Consider the following 17,286-nt stretch of genomic DNA (forward strand, 5'->3'; position numbering starts at 1 on the left):
GTTTTCAGTTTTGCATGTCTGTGCCTGTTCGTGTATACAGGGTGGAGCTCAGGCAAGAAGTCAACTTCTAAGGCAGATCCCAGAGGGAAAACTTTCTATTATGATGATGAAAGTTATAATTCTAGGCAGTCTGAGCTGAGAGCCGCTGCCCCTCCTTCCGTCATTAGGAAGTCTATGCTAGGCAGTACCATCGTAGTCAGGGTCTTCTAGATCATTCCAGTGAGAAACAAATAGAGATGTAATCAGGGCATGGGTACAAGTGCCCACAGCGCTGAGCCCAAGGTTCAGTACATGGGTGTACAGGGGAAGAAAAAGAATTTTTTTTGCTTTTGAGTTCCTTCCATTTATAACACATAAATAACAACATCAAAGCGAAGTGTTTCGTGTGGCTTCTTAAATAAGGAGAGTTCCAATCTTACTTACCCAGTTTCCTCAGTATGCAGAATGCTTTGTTCCCTAGGGGTTCCTTCGTGAAACCACAGATAAGACAGACGTGCTCACTCACAGGTGTCCCTCTGCCCTCTGCCTCTAAAAGGCACTTGTGGGTTTTGAAGGCATTAGGGGTTTTGCTTTGTTTTTAAAGCTTGTTCCTAATTTCTGACTTACTGCTTGCTCAAACACTTTGAAGTGTTTTCTCTCTAAGTATTGTTTTGCGGAAGAATTTCAGAATGCGTAATTTCCACTCTTGAGAATTTTACAACTTCAGCAATATTTCTTCTTGGAAAAGAAAGTCTAAGCAAAGGCCAGGACTGTGCTGTCAATTAGCTCTGGGGGAGAGCTGGAATGGTGGATGGTTAGTCCTAGAATCCCTGACTTCCCAGAACGTATTGGGGTGCTCAGAACCTTTGCAGCAGAAGCAGCAACTTCCATTTGTTTTCAGTGAAGACAAGAGGAAGGAAAGGAAGCCTTTGTTCCTCTGTTGCTCAGAGGCAGAGAATTTGCTTGGCTTGGAAGTTCCACATTTGGGGCTCAGAAGGAGAAAAACCCTACACACCTGTGTTAAGAATTCTACTGTGTCCTTATTCTCGCACCTGAGTTTAGCAAGGATTTGTTTGCCATGTACTAAGAATTGCTTGTTTATGGGTGCCATTTACTTTGTCTTTTTTTTTTAAGCTTGTTCTGGAGCTATTGCAAGTGAACAACACCCAGTGTCACTTTTATATATGCCCCAACTCTGGGGTGCCTGGCTGCCAAGGAGCATGAAGTCCCAGTGTAGCTGAGATAGCCAGGTGATTTGGGTTATGAGTTCTGGTTTCTCTGTGCACCAGTTCCCAGACTCCGAATTTCAGCCCGTTCTCACTTTAGTTTCGTTTAGTTTATTTGGGGACATTTCCTCTAACTCTGTGATCACCTAGTAGCATAGGGCTGGCCCCAGGGTGTGGGCAACCATGGCTTTGCATGGTGTCTGCTCCACTTAGTTGCCCAGGTTAGACAGACGCTGTGTAGTCGGGGTCTGTCCTTCCACTCTGTTGCTCCACCTGTCTGTTTGTCTGGCAGCAATTTGCTGCCTTCTGTCTGAGTGTACTTTAGCTGGTTCTGGCAAGGACTGTGAATCAGCTGTATAATTTTCGAGCTGGAAGAGCAATTGGGCTGTCCAGAGATTCATCCATTCTCCTTCCTGGCCAGGGCAGACTGAATCTGCATGCTGATTTTCCTGCCTTTTCTTTTCATTGGGGATGAGGACATGCGTGTGTCTAGTCTGATACTCCCCACAAGCAACCCTCTTAATCTAAATGCCAACACTGTGTTTCTGTGAGACTTTGGGACCTATGACATCATGGAGTCTAACTTGCTTTCTAGGTTCTCCCTCAACTTTGACAGTTCTCCCTTCCCATCATGCTATCAGAGCTTCCTGCAAACCAGACAGATTGGGTGGTGGCCTATTTAGTTTTGTCAACTTGACCCAGGCCAAGGTCATCTAGGAGGAGAGGACTTCAATTGAAAGAATACCTCCATCCAATTGTCCTGTAAGCCCATAGGTCAATCTGATGGAAGTATTTTCTTGATGAATGATTGACGTGGGATACTCCAGTCACTGTGGGCAATGCCACCTGTGAACAGGTGGTCCTGAATTGTTAAGGAAGCTGAGTGAGAAAGCCAGTAAGCAGCCACATCCCTGCTTCTCTGTGGCTCTTAGTTCCTGCCTCGAATTCCTGCCCAAACTTGCCTCAGTGGTAGACTGTACCTCAGAAGTGTAAGGCAAATAAACCAAGTCCCCCAACCTCCAAGTTCGTTTTGGTCATGGTATTTATCAGAGCAATAGAAAGCAAAGACAGGTGTGTCACTGGCAATCTTTTGTGATGGTCCTTCATCCTATACCCATGCCATCCAGGATGCTGATATTGGTACTGAATATGCATCTTTCTCATTTACCCACCTTCTTTGTGAAGCCTTCCCTGTCATGCTCTCTCCTCCCTTTCTCTTCCTTGATTGAACTCTATTTTTAGCAACACATCCCACACCATGACTTGTGATTCCATTAAGGGTAGGTAAGGCTAGGGGCCTACTATCAAAAAGCTTTCCTTCCTAAGCCTAATTCCTCTAGCATAGATGTTTTGAAACTGTTGTCTTAAGTCCTTGCTTTCCTTCTGGGCCCTTCTGTTTTCTGTAAGGGCCTAAAATTTAGCATCTGTTTGCAGCTGTCTTTATGTTGGTCTTTAAGTCTTTTGTGTGTCACCTTCTCACTTATGAATATGCTAATAGAAACCAGGAGGAACACACAGGACAAGAGACATGCCATATTTACTGGCCTGAAGCTCTTGGTGAACGACCTAGCTGGTGGTGGCAATCTTCGGGAGAGCCATTGGAATGAGCAGAACTATTGGGCTGTTGTATGTGGTACTGTAGACGTACCATCATAGTGTAGAGACATGATATGACAGACATAGTGTAGAGACTATATGACAGAGAATGTAGTTTCTTGGATGGATCTAAGACAACTTGACCTCCAGAACCATACATTATGGCTAATATATGTTTCCTACCATGGATTATTGATGTGTGCTCCTCATTCTTGTCTTCCGCTTTCCAGCCACCACCTCATGACTGTCCAGTTGTTTCACCCCTAAGGACTTTCCTCTGCCCTCTAAACTGCTTCTCACATCTGCCACGAGGTCTGCATATTCACTCAGTCATGTTGTATTTAACAGTGGAACTCTTAAGTTTAATTTTCTGAATCCCAAGAACACGATACTTTATCCTTGACCTTAAAGTAAAGCAATTTACAGGTGGAGATGTAGTTACCTGCAGGGATTGGCTCTGATAAGTGTCTTGGAGAATTAATTGTGAAGCCCATTAGATAATTTTTTACAGTTGTATTTATTTTTATGTTGCGTGTGTATTTTACCTACATGTATTTATTTGCATTACATGCATGCCTAGTGCTCATCAAAGTCAAAACAAGGTGTCAGATCCCCAGGATTTACAGACAGTTGTAACCCACCCTGTGGGTTCTGGGAATAACTCGGTCCTCTGCAAGAGCAGCAAATGCTCTTAACCTCTGAACCATCTTCCCATCCCAACTAGATAATTTCATTTTTAGATTATATTTGAATGGTTAATACAACATGTGCCCCTTTCCTTTGGCAAGCTTACATCCAACCAAAAAATATGTAACAATTCATTGCCTGTTTTCATAATCTCGAGAGACTACTACCAGGTTTATGATAAAACGAGGACAGCAAAGATAAGAGAACCAGTTTCATCACCTAATTGAGTGGGTGGGGAATTACAGCTATACTATTCACATGTTGAGGGTTAATATATACTTCCTCGCTTTCTGGATACAGCCCAGTGGGAAACTACCCATTGGCTGGTGATTCAGGTCATCTGGCTCTGATCGACCCGTAAGAACAGCAGCTTCTTGGCTCTCCATTACATTCTGCTCAGTTTTCCTTCTCCACTCCCCTCCACCGGCACTTCTTTCTAGTCCCGAGGAGGATAGCATCCCAAGTGGGATGGGATCAGCCTGTTGGAGTGCCCTCCCCCACTCTTGTTTGCTAGTTCCCTTAAGGTCGGCTACTTTTGCATTCTGGATTATAGGGAAATACAGCAGTATGTGACCATTAATACCCTATGTAGTGTCCTTGTATATTTTTCATGAAGGCATGAGAGTATGCTGTTTCCTGGTGTTCCATAACAACTCTCTGTTCTGAGGAATAGTAGAGAAAATGGAAGTAGTTTGTGTGTGTGTGTGTGTGTGTGTGTGTGTCTGTATGTGTGTGTGTGTGTGTGTGTGTAGGGACTATAGAAGGGGTGAATTATAACCTTCTTAAATTAGGGTGGGCATTCTGACTTCTGAGTATCAACATGGTAGTCTTAAAAGAGATCAGAGGCAACTTCAAAGGTCCATCTGGGTTTCCTTTCCCTTTAAAATACACCGGACTTCTTAGGGAGGTTCCCAAGGAAAGGCCATGGGAGGAAGACAGGAATTCTTTGGCTTATTAGTGATAGAAAGGAAATGAAACATTTCAAATGTCAGGTCTTTAGTTTTAATGGTCTTGGCTGAATTACCATCTCTAACAATTACATGGTGACTAATGGGTTTTAGTTCACGTATAGTTAGTATTGCTTCTGTAAAGGCCTTTTCTCCTTGCATTGATGTAGAAGACGTGCCAGGTGTTGTTTAGGGGTGTAGGATGCAAGGACAGAACCTTGCTTACCTTTGGCCTGCTTCCGGTCCTGGATGAGTGAAGAATTCCTAGCGGGTCTTCCTGGTAAGGTGGGCATTGCGGCCTTTGCAGAAAGTGCTCCCAGAATGCTGTTCACATAGGAAGCCCCCCTGAGAGCTAACAGGAAATTCTGCTGATACCATTTACCCACGCAGAAGTAGAAAGCCATCTGCCATTACAACCACCTGTTTGTTCCCCACTGGTTTAGTTTTCTATCAATTTTTGGCCTGCAAATCCTGCAAGTTAGTTTTGTCAACCAAACACAAACCTAAACATGGCTCTGAAGAGAGTATCTTAGTTGAGAAAATGCCTAAGATTGGCCTGTAGGCAAGCCTGTAGGATATTTTCTTAATTACTGATTGCTATGGGAAGTCTCAGGCCATTGTGGGCCATGCGACCCCTGGGCAAGTGCTCCTGGGGTGTAGAAGAAAGGCTGAGCGAGACAACAGCATTCTTCCATGGCAGTGGTTCTCAGCCTTCATAATGCAACACTTTAATACAGCTCCTCATGTTGTGGTGATCCCCAACCTTAAAATTAATTTCATTGCTACTTCATTATTTTGCTTCTGTTATGAATTATGTGAAGATCTGTGTTTTTGATGGTCTTAGGTGATCTCTGTGAAAGGGTCATTTGAACCCCAAAGGGTTGGTGACCCACGACTTGAGAACGATTGCTCTATGGCCTCTGCATCAGTTTCTTCCTTGAGTTCCTACCCTAACTTCCCTAAATGATGGGCTTAAGATATAAGATGAAATAAACCCTTTCCTGCCCAAGTTGTCTTTGGTCATGGTCTTATCACAGCAACAGAAATCCTAACTAAGATACAAATTAAGCCCAGACAGATGTTACCATGAAGACTCTCTTACCTTGTTTTCCCTGCCCACGGAGAGACAAGAAGTGTGGTCTGTTAGGAAACCTTGTTCAGTGAAAAACTAGAGAAGGCCGGGATAGACATCGGGCTCTTTGGGGCTGAATGAGCACTAACTATGGTCCTCTAACCATCCAGCAGGTCCCTGATTAGACTGGTTGACCTGCTGTGAGCTTCATGCTCAGGGTGGCTTTTCACATTGCAGGGCAGGCTAGGGATTTTCCTAGGCAGATGCGGGAGACATCAGTGACCAAGCAGGCAGGTGAAAGTTATCCTTTTTAAGTTTATTTTATTTTAGTAAATTACCATCTGTTCCTTCTAGACACATACTCTGCAAGTATAGTTGCTTGGGATTTATCAAGTTCTGAAGCGATAGTGAAAGACTCAGTGTTCCAGTCTATGAGTGAAGGTTTGATTTTGCCTGACTTCATGGCCAGCATTCTGAAAAGCAGACTCCCCATTTCCAGCATGACTCCTCGGTAACTTTCAGAAAACGTGTGGAAGTCATTCTCTCATCTTTAATTTTTTTTTTATCAGATCAATGGTTTATTTGCTTTTATTAGTTAATTATCAGTTAAATTGTTTTAGCTGATACTTTAGAATACACAGTGGTGCTTGTTAATGGAGTAATGTGACGTTCCAATGTATCGTCCATTGTATCATTTTAAAATCAGGATAAACCTCTCTCCTCAAACATCTCTCCTTCGTGTTGAAGACTTTCAAAGTCCTTTCTGCCCTCTGAAATGTACATTTCATTCACGGTATCAGTCCTTATGCTGCTGTGGACTAGCACGCCAAAGTCTCTTCCTCCTGTTTAATTGTGGCTTAGCTCTGTGTGATAACCCTTCCCCCCAGCCCCATCCTCTCTCCTCTCCCCAGCCTCTGTAGTCATCATTCTGTGCTCAGATCTACTGCAAGATCGACTGTTTCAGATTTTACTTAGGGTTAGCATCACTTCTGTGTCTTATTTCACTTACCATAAAACCTCTAGTTCCATCTGTGATTTTTAGTAGCTAAATAGTATTCCACTGTGTGTGTGTGTGTGTGTGTGTGTGTGTGTGTGTGTGTGTGTAAACATCTTTTTCACCCATTCATCACTTGGTGGGCATTTAGTTTGTCACTGGTTGTTGGCCTTGATGAACAGTTGGTGATGTAATCAAGGAAGTGTAGATGTTGTTTTGTTCATTTCCTTTAGATGGAGTGTGATTATTAGGTCAAACGATAGTCCTGTTTTTGTTTATGGGTTTTTTTTGTTGTGGTTTTGGAGTCTCACTATCTAGGCCAGGCTGTCCTCCAGCTTTGGATCCTCCTGCCTCAGGTACCCAAGTCCTGGGATTCTACATGTGAATCACATGCTAGACTCGTTTTTATATTTTTGGTTGTGAGCCTAGCCTTTTACAGCTAATCCATCTCTCCAGCCCTAGACTCTCATTTTTAATTTTTAAAAGAACCCCATCATGTTATCCTGTCAAAATCCCTTCTTATTGCTGGGTGTAGTGGTATACACTTCCAATCCCAGTGCCCAGGAGGCACAGTGATCATGAAGTGGAGTCTAGCCTGGGCCTCCATAGTGAGACCCTGTTTCACAAACACAAAGATTAACTCCTGTTCATCTTTTCTTGCACAGTGTGGAGTTGAACCTAAGGTCATGTGCATACCAAGCTGTCTCTAAGCTTTTACTCCCCCACCTCAGAAGCCATTCTTTAGGGGAACAATTTATAAAGCAGGATTTATTTAATCCTTCTTTTTCAAGCTAATGGGGTTTTTACCTCCACTAGTTCACTGTGCGCTAATTAGAGTAACCCACAGGCACCTTTTACTCTAGCATAGCAGAGTCACACTGCAAAATCACAAGAATTTGGTAATTAGGTTGCAAGAGGATGGGCACGGAAACTCAAAGCAATATGGCACATTGAAGAGATGGACCATGTTTGGGGGTTCTGACTTTGTTATCTGGCAGATCTCAGTTCAGAATGCAGCCCTGCCGCCTACTTGACTGGGTGTCACTGCACAGTGCTTAAACACTCCGAAGACACAGTTCCCTAATCTTTGCAATGAGAGAACAGTGCTCTACCTGTCTGTCTGTTGAGTTCAATAGAAAGCAGGACATCATATGCATCGCTTAGCAAATGGACACTTCTTTATGCTATGAGTTCGCAGACTGTCTGTGATTTGTTTTGTTTTATGTGTTTGTTCATGTTGATGGCACCGGAGACTGAACACAGATCCTTGTGCATGCCTGCTACTAAGCTGTGTTCCCAGCCTGGATTTAGTGACTTCTAAATAGTTCATCTTTAAAATTACACACACACACACACACACATATTTAAACAAGTCAAACCCTTTCATTCTCTCTCAGACATCTGCGTGTCTTCAGCTAACTGTGGGAAGTGTTGATATTTAGGTAAAATTTAACTTGAACCTTGTGCTGTAGGAGTCACTAGCCTCGTGGTCCTCCATGTTTGAATTTGGGACCCTCTTGTCCTTCCTGGAATCTGAACTCTGGGAGCGCCTGTACCCTAATTGGCAGCCCAACAGGAAGACCCAGGTTCCTTACCTGCTTCCCTTACTGGGAAAGTATTGTGAAAAGAAATATGGATGACAGTCAGACATCATACAGTAAATCAGTTATATATTCAGAAGTACAGATCATTGATCTCTTCCTTTTATCAACAGTAAATACATACGGAAAGCCTACTTTTAGTTCCAAAGAGTCACCTAATTAACCTAAATATCCCAGGTGTTTTCTTCTGATCAGAACAAGGCCACACCCACCGTGCCCCATCAGAACCAGACAGGATCAGGGCTCACATGGACCCAGTCCTGGAATGCATATGTCAGCCAGTACACATGCTTGCCCCTGCTGTGTTCCCACAGAGAAACTAGGAGACCGGAGAGGCCGAGCAACAGCTGTCATCCCCGGGCTGACACATAATTATTTTATCCAGGACTCTGCCTGTTAGGCAAGTGTTCTCCCTCTGAACCACAGCCTAGCCCTTCATCCCTGCAGATGGATTTTTCTTTGGGTCGCCAGCTCCTAAATAACGACATGGAGACTTACTATTAATTATGAAAGTCCAGCCTTAGCCTAGGCTTGTTTTCAACTAGCTCTTATAACAACCCATTTCTATCCATCTGTGTCTGCCACATGCCACCCATTCTGCTTCCAATGCGTCTCCTGGCATCTCCTCTGTGCACCTAGATTCGTCTCTAGATCCTCTCTTTGCCTGCAAGTCTAGCCTATTCTCTCTGCCCAACTTTTGGCCCGTTTAGCTCTTTATTATACCAGTCAGCAATACACCTTGGCACAGTGTACGGATATCCTCTAACACATCCCTGGTGTCGTTCGGTAGCTGGTGTCCTCTGTCCTGTGGTTAATACCAATCACCTTGTGCTCTGGGATGGTATCTTAGGCACGGATCACGTCCCATTTAAGAGAAAAGTCAGGCTTACCTACTTCTGTCTGTGGTTACAAGCTGTCTTGTCAGTCAGAGCTTGGAAGATGGGGGCTAATGACTGTACCTTTCTAGTACCTCAATCCAACCCCGAGAAGAAGAGGGTAGGTAACTGGAGATACTCAGAGACTTGAGAGAAGAAAGGCAAGATCCTTGTGTGACATCTGTATCAGAGCAGGGGACAGGGCTGAGTACCAATTTTTTTATTTTTAAATACTTAGAAACCAATGTCTTTAGTCCTTAGAGGAAAGCCAGTGGTGCAAGGACAATGTGTAAATTCACTTGCCTGCCAGTGAAAGGCGTGAATCACAGGGGGGAAGGGTGTGATCTCAGGCAGGGCAGTCTGGGATTTGGATGAAGCAAGTCCCAGTTCAGGTTCAGCTCTTAAGGAAGTAGAATTTCCTCACTCTTTGTTTATTCTTCCAGGAACTCCCCTCCTAAAAGAGTCTCTTTAGATGAAGAAGTATTTGCATGACAACTTAGCAGGGACCCAGAACGGAGGGAGGAAGGAAAGGCCCAGAAGAGTCTCTGAGTTCTCAGCTCAAGCTGTACCCTTAGCATGCCTTGGCAGAAGCTAGGTACAGAAAGTGGAGTCTGCAGCGGTCATCCAAAATGGCTAGCAAGATAAACAAGAGTACATTTATTATATATGTGTGCTATTAGCATTTTTCTGCTGTACAGTTTAGTTTTTCTTCTATATGCCTTGCATTTTTGTCTGTAGTTATAAATGTCTGGCATCAATATTTGAAATCTTTGTTGAGTATCTAGCAAGTATGTAAGTTCGTGTGTTCAAACTTGGTGTGTAAGTGTTGCTCTTGGCTTAATGTTTGTCACTTAGAAAATAGAAAGGAGACTATACCTGCCCTGCTGTACATTGCCTGTTTGGGTCCTACTCACTGTCCTCAGGCTGAGCCCTTTAACTTCCTCAAAAGTCTTGCACGGGCAGAGGGTCAGAGAGCTGGGGTTTCCTTCCAGAAGCTTGCAAAGCAGCAGTACCTAGGTGTCTGCTGATTGGAGAGCCAAGCAGACTCTGCAAGATGTGCTCCAGGGAAGCTTTCTGACTGCCACAGCATTCTCACAGGGTCTGCCAGAGGGATAGGCAGCTTGTGGCGAATCTCATCCAGATGTCTCCAGAAGCCATGGATCTAACTTAGAAGTTTGCAGCTCTGGCTGAAACTCTAACGTTCTTACATATTAAGAGAGGTCTCTTTTTAAAGAGTATTCTAAATCAAATAGTCAACTACTTTCAGATAGTCTTCAGAATCTGGACACTGTTTCAAAATTAGTGATTTCTAAATTACTGTATATTAAGATGACGATATTGTGTGACTTCATGCAAGTTAATTTTGAGTCTCAGGAGATAACGTTTCTTAAAATGTGCAGATAAATTGATTATCTATACATTTATCCACATTTCAGGTACTGCTGAATAAAGTTCTTTCATGTTGAAAGAAGGGTTTTTTTTGGTTTTTGGTTTTGTCTTGAATAGATTTTTTTTTCCTACAAGTTGAATTTTACATCACAGTAGCTCAGGATAATCTTTGTTTAATCTCAGTGTCTTTATTTTATTTACTTGTTTGTTTTATTTTTGTAGCTCACACAGCCTCTGAGTGGTGCTTGGCCCCTTACCTCCACTCTGACACCCTCTGTTTTTTGCTTCCAGCAGTCTCTGGTCCCAGCGCACCCCATGGCCCCTCCCAGTCCCAGCACCACCAGCAGTAATAACAACAGTAGCAGCAGTAGCAACTCAGGATGGGATCAGCTGAGCAAGACAAACCTCTACATCCGAGGCCTGCCCCCCAACACCACTGATCAAGACCTGGTCAAGCTCTGTCAACCGTGAGTATAATTGCTCTGAGTGCCTTAGCTGCTGAAGACTTCCTTGATCATAGCCATAGAGGATATGAGTTATGTTGCAGGAGATGGGCATAGGATAAAAACATGAGACCCTCTAAGCGCTAAGCTCTTGGGCATTTTCTTAGTATTCAGAATGCCTACATACAGATGAAGTTAGAACATATTCTTGATACAATTTGACTTGGCATGTGAGAAGTAAAATAAAAATTTAAAAAAAAATTGATGGCTTGGTCTTTTTTAAGAGTATTCCTCTTTCATGGAAGCCTGCAAGGGGCCCATGAATTCTGTGAGAGAAATCTGCTGACAGTATTTGTCAGAAAGTGACCAACACGCTGGCCTCGTCTTGAGTGTGTGTCAACTCTGGGTTCATGCAGGGTAGTATCCTGTACTCTCATGGGCACCTGGAGCTCTGTGGTGCATATCATTCACTGGATTTTCCTTTGAAAATAAGAACACCTCTGCTTCCTGCATCTTCAGAGAAGGATGCATGTGCTATAGGTTCCAAAGTAAATTTGCATCTTCTACTAATGTTGATAAATAGAATACAAATGTCTTATTCCTTGCAGTTACATTATTGCAGCTAAGTAACAAAATACTAATATAAACCAAGGAGCCAGAAGTACCTTTGAGAGAAAAGATTATTGTGGAAAGAGTTAAAAACATCAGATCTCATTGAGCACTGCTTACACATAACAGCACTTTGTATTTATCTGAGGACAGTAATGGTCTTTTCCAAAAAGAAATTCTGAGCCAGGCGGTGGTGTCACACACCTTTAATTCCAGCATGAGGGAGGCAGAGGCAGGCAGATCTCTGTGACTTTGAAGCCAGCCTGGTCTACAGAACAAGTTCCAGAACAGAAACCAAAGCTACACAGAGAAACCCTGTCTCGAAAAACAAACAAACAAACCAAAAAACTAAAGAAAAAAAGAAAAAGAAATTCTGCATAACTACATTGAGCCGCCTGCTAGAGAGTGTTGCCCATTGCCTTCCAAATGTCTTGCTTGACGGCATTTCATTTCTGTAGTTCTGGGTAAAGCTCAGATTCACTACTCATTTGGGGGTGGGGGGAAAGAAAAAAATATTCAAAACTAATGAGCATTATTTCCAGACTGAAGTTAAAGCTACAGTCTGGCCTTGATTTCCTTTGTTTTGAGAAGCAGGGTGGGGCGATGCGTGGTGCTCCTCCAGGCTCTCCAGGGTTGTGCAGAAGGCCATCTCCATGAAGCTGAGCTTCTTGTGCCTTTTTTCTTATCGCACTTCCGGTCCAGTCCTTTTGGAATCTGGGAGAATGCATCACGTCCTACACTGAGGTCTGATCTGAGAGGAAGTCTAGCTCTTGGGAGTTGGGAACTCTGCCAGGCATGCCCTGCCCTGCAGCAGCCGTCAAGACCGTGAATAGGCCTTTGGCTATCTGGTATGCTACTGGCCTTTCATTGGCGTCTTCTGATGCTTCTGCAGCATAATTACAGGTGGATAGAGCGCCGTAGAGTCTAAGAAGCTAAAAATACACCGTAGGAACAAGGGAATGAAGCAAATTCTGTCTTGAGATTTAAAGGAGAGGATTTCAGACGAAAGCTCTTCCTCAGCTGGTTTTAAGTTATGTAAGAGTTGATGTCAAGGAGAAAGCACAGGAGCCATAAAATGATAGATCCATATGCCATGCTTTATAAACCAGAAATATACTTCAAAATTTTGGCCAGTAGTTTTTTTTTAATTGAACCAAATCATTTTCTAAAAATGATTTTTTTCCCTAGACGACTTACTCCATTTTTGTTTTTGGTTTCTTTGATGTGTGTAGGTTTTCTTAATTATCTGTAACCACTATTCTCTTTGCTGTTATCATTAGTAGCGGTAACTTAGCCATTCTCACCATGTCTTGTCATTTATAAATGGAGGCTCTTGCAAGATCCCAGGTTTGGTATTAAATGCTGATGATCGTTTTGGCAGCTGTGTCTATGGAGGCAAGACACAACACTGATGGGGGGGATGCTGCCTCAAATCCGCTACCGGCTTTGTTCTCCTTCACCCGGAGAATTGAATAAATACAGACTCTTACTTGCTGACCATGTGTGTCTTACAGTATAGAGAAAGACGTAAAGCAACATTTGTGCTCTGACCTTGACTTACTTCTGAGAAAGCGTAACTAGTTGGTGGCCTCGAAGTGATGCCAACTTTATGGCAGAATGGCTTCCTTTAGGACCTAGGAAGTCCTTTAAGCATAGAGATTATAGAAGAATATGGGAAACTTTGCAGGAAGGGTAGATAAATCCATACCTCTGAATAGGGGGGAAACATTTTAAAAGTGCCAACTTAGCGCTAATTGACCTGGGCACTGGAGATGGGGAGGCGGGGCTGGGGAGGTGGGGGTCAGCCACAATTGAAATCAATGATTTGTTTCTTCTGAGATTTAGCTCTGCTCCAGTTGTCTGAAAATGGAGAAAGAGGCCAGGAATGTTTGTTCCATAAAATAATGCGTGGAGCTCAGAAGCAAGTATGGCAAAGATTTTACACACTGGAGAGGAAAACAAAGTAGGTTTTGGAAGTAGAACATGGGACGGCTAGAAGGTTAGGAGAGCTGACAGTGGAAAGGTAAATGTTGTGGTGTGAAGAGTTCTGATGGTAAAGTCAGCCTCCCCAGTGCAGTGCTCACGACACTGGGTGATGCAGACCACCATGGTCAAGATGGGGAGGGGGTGGACCATAATACTTCAGCTGGGAAGGCAGTGAGTTTAGGCAACTGAAAACCAGCAAGGAGGCTCTGACTATGGACATGGCGGTCATGGTCAAGTGATGTGGGCTGTGAGTAGATACATCTGCAAGAGTGCTTTAGGGAAGACACGAACAAGCTCTAAATTGTGAAATGTTGGTGGAAATGCAGGGAGCATGTAACTCCAGGCTGCTTCAGGGTTCCTCCATTTCTACTAGCCGATCTACTCAAGAAGAGTCTGTCAGCATGGAAGCCCATCATGTTTAGGAGATGAAGTGCCTCAGAGAGCAGAAGAGACCAGTTTGTCAGACCTGGGCCACAGATACACTTCATTCTCCCCATTTTCTGAAGCCAAGCCAATCAAATACCAGTTTGAGCGTTCTGATATATATTCATAAGATAGTTCTTTCATTTCACAGTCCTGAGCTGAGTTAATAGAGTTCTAGGGGCTCGCTTCCTCGCGTGCTCAGGGTCTCAGCTGCTCCTGCCTTGCCCTTATGTCTGTCATATTGTCACTGGTGTCCGTCTCTGGCTAAGTCTCGCCGTCTTTCATCTCTGTGCCCTCTGCTTGTTACTCTTTCACAGCAGTGCTCCACACTCTCAACTTATTATACATTTTCTACTTGAGTGTCTTATCTGAGCCCCAAATTCACTGGTATCTTCCTTACCTCAAAACTGTGACTTATCTAATTGATTTTCTCCACTGCAAAGCTTTGGAGTTGTTCCGGACCACCCCCCATTGTCTTCTCCCTACTCATCACGTCACACATTATGGGCGTTTCCTTCCTTCCTTCTTACGGTGTGGCCTGGCGGGAAAGAACGTTTGCTCTCCTTGCCACCTCACCTGAAATTGTTCTCCGTTTTTCCCCTCAATTCTATGAGGCCGTGGTCAGGTTTTCCGTGCCTCCTTCATGCTTGAACCACGCTAAAACCATGCACCTTCTTACCTCCTTCATGCTTGGACCACGCTAAAACCATGCAACTTCTCATCATAGATGTAGCACTCACCGTCTGCATTTCAGCTCCATGCTGTCCTGCTCTCCGCATTCCTGTTATGTTACTTGGCAGTGTGGCTCTTGCTAACAGTGTCTTAACCTCTGCAGATTGCTCACCTGCCTTATAAAGACAGGATGGTGAGGCTGCAAACTTTTGAAACCCTAGTGCCATCTACTACCTACAGGGCTAGGCAGATGGCTAGTGTTTCAGTCCGTAGCCTGGAAAGTAGGTCAGAGCTTTTATTACAGAGTTGTTATGAAAAAATCGAAATCCAGGTTATATCTCCTCTATTAGTGTGCTTGGGACAAGAAATATTTTACGTTTCAGGCTTCTGGAATATCTTTATGTATACAATGAGATATCTGGGGGAAGGAACCCAAGTCTGTACACAAAATTTAGTTATATTTCCTATAAACACATACCCATATCCTGAAAGTAACTTTATACAGTGTTTTCAGTGTGTCTGCATTTTGACTATGACTTACCACATACCGTTAGATGTGCGATTTTCTATTGTGGTATAATAGCCGTGTGCAAAAAAAAAAAAAAATTAGATTTTTGTCCCACTTTGGAGTTTGCATTTTTTGAGTGGTGAAAGAAAAACAGCTGATCCAGTCCCTGTCACCAAATAAATATTAATCTTTCTTTTTATCAAAACCCTGTTAGGAAAAGCTTTAAGTATGTATACTCTTACATTCAAAAATAAAGAGTAGAAAAGAACCCCACCAGATTGTGATTTTGAAACTGGGGGAGCCAAGGAAGTAGTTTGAATAAACATAACTCAAGCCTCCTCTTCCTTCAGGCTTTTGTTGGGTACTTGTAGACGGCCGGTTTCAGGGTCACGCAACCTTCCTCATTCCTTCCTGGTTATTATTTTTACTGTGGCGTGGGAAATTCTCCATTTTGCCCACACTTTTATTTAGAAGATGGACCAACTGTTTGGAGTGGCATACGGTGGTCTGTCCCTCCTAGCCCTGTGTTTGAGAGGTGAAGCCATAAAGCAGCAGGGGTTCCAAGGACAGTATGGGCTACAGTGAGGGTGTCTCAAACTAACTGTGCAAACAAAAACAGTACCACCAAGACCAGCTGGACTGGGACTGAATAAGCATGGGTTGAAACTGGACTCTCTGAACATGGCGGACAATGAAGGCTGATGAGAAGCCAAGGACAATGGCACTAGGTTTCGATCCTAATACATGAACTGGCTTTGTGGGAGCTTAGCCTGTTTGGATGCTCACCTTCCTGGACCTAGATAGAAGTGGGAGGACCTTGGTCTTTCCGCAGGGCAGGGAATTTGGACTACTCTTCAGTATCGAGAGGGAGGGGGAATGGACTGGGGGGAGGAGAAGAGGAGTGGGGATAGGGGGAGGGGAGCGGGGGGAGGGGGCAATATGTGGGAGGAGGGGGAGGGAAATGGGAAACGGGGAGCAGGTGGAAATTTTAATTAAAAAAAGAATAATAAATAAATAAATAATAATAATAAAAAAACAGTATCCGTGCGCAGTTTGTTCCACAGGGCGTCCTGATTTCCGGTAGGAGCCCAGGCCTCAGCTGGCTGACTGTTGCAGCTTCAGGCTCTGTTGCAAGGTCCAGGGCTCTCGCTGTGTCAAGAATGTGTTTGAGCTGAAGGGCCATGTGTGGATTTCCAACAGTGCTCCTCCCCTGCCCGCATTGCTTTCCCTCTTCCTAACCCTACCCGCCCACCGCTTTCCTTGACTCAGAAGCCCTCTAATTTGTTTATCTGAGCCTGGAACTGACTCTACTCTCTGACATGCCAGACTCTTACTAATCGAAAGGGATATCCTTAAAATCCTTAAAACAGAATCAATTTACACTGGTCTTGATACCCAATGCATTTTTATTTCCTCTCTGCTTTTGGTTCTCTGCAAGTTGTCCCGTTCATTGGATACATTACAGCTCTTTGAAAGTGAATTAGAAAAGCAAGACCTGTCAGCAGAAGTTGACAGAAACAGCCACCTGTCATTCGAGAAATAATTGAGCAAACATTTTCCCCCTATGGCAGTGTGCGAGAAAACCCAAGGAGAACTCAGGTTTACATGATATGAGGGCACAGAGTAGCTTCCAGACATGACAGAGAATTTGGGTCTCAAATGACAGAGTATGTCAGGAAGGGCAGTGGCTGGTGCCCAAAAGTTCTAGGAATCTGAGAATGCTGGCCCTTCAGACACAGAGGAAGAAGGAAGTGAAAGCTTGTTGATACACACCTGGGTATCCTGCAGTACCTGGTAGTTACGCAGGGCTCCTGGTGAGCCAGAAGAGAGAAAAAGGAGGAAACACTGCTGGGAACGTATATCTGTACCTTGGATCCGAAGCCAAAGGTTCTGGAGTTGATTCTTCACAGGGGACTTAGCTCCTGTTGGAGAGGAGACACATCGTTCCTCCATCTTTCGCTCTCTCCCAGATGGTGGGTCTGAGTCCAGGAAGAAGGCTTGCTTAGGGGGGAGGATGCTCAGGTGTAAGAGGAGGTGACTTCCATGAGAGCTGTGAAAGGGATCCCAGTGGCTATGGCGTGGGACAGTAAGGAGTATGGCAGGATCTGTCCGCCTGTTGTGACACAGGACAGTAAGGAGTATGGCAGGGTCTGTCCACCTGTTGTGACACAGGACAGTAGGGCGGGGCCTGTCCACCTGTTGTGACAGAGGACAGTAGGGCATAGGGCAGGGCCTGTTTGCCTGTTGTGACAGAGGACTGTAGGACATAGAACGGGGCC

The 17,286-nt window shown here is 44.1% G+C and overlaps 1 protein-coding gene across 10 annotated transcripts in view; it reads left to right on the plus strand.

Moving 5' to 3' along the window:
- Rbms1 (RNA binding motif single stranded interacting protein 1) overlaps positions 1 to 17,286 on the plus strand; it is a 232,573-nt gene that overhangs the window by 132,342 nt on the left and 82,945 nt on the right. For 8 of the 10 annotated variants that reach the window (XM_057755077.1, XM_057755067.1, XM_057755074.1 and 5 more), the window contains exon 2: positions 10,658 to 10,833. In XM_057755077.1, coding sequence (XP_057611060.1) covers positions 10,658 to 10,833 — 176 coding nt within the window. The remainder of the gene's footprint in view (positions 1 to 10,657; positions 10,834 to 17,286) is intronic. The other 2 variants (XM_057755068.1, XM_057755071.1) reach the window with 1 other exon arrangement.

This window comes from Chionomys nivalis, chromosome 22 (assembly GCF_950005125.1).
Source record: "Chionomys nivalis chromosome 22, mChiNiv1.1, whole genome shotgun sequence".
Lineage (NCBI taxonomy): Eukaryota > Metazoa > Chordata > Mammalia > Rodentia > Cricetidae > Chionomys > Chionomys nivalis.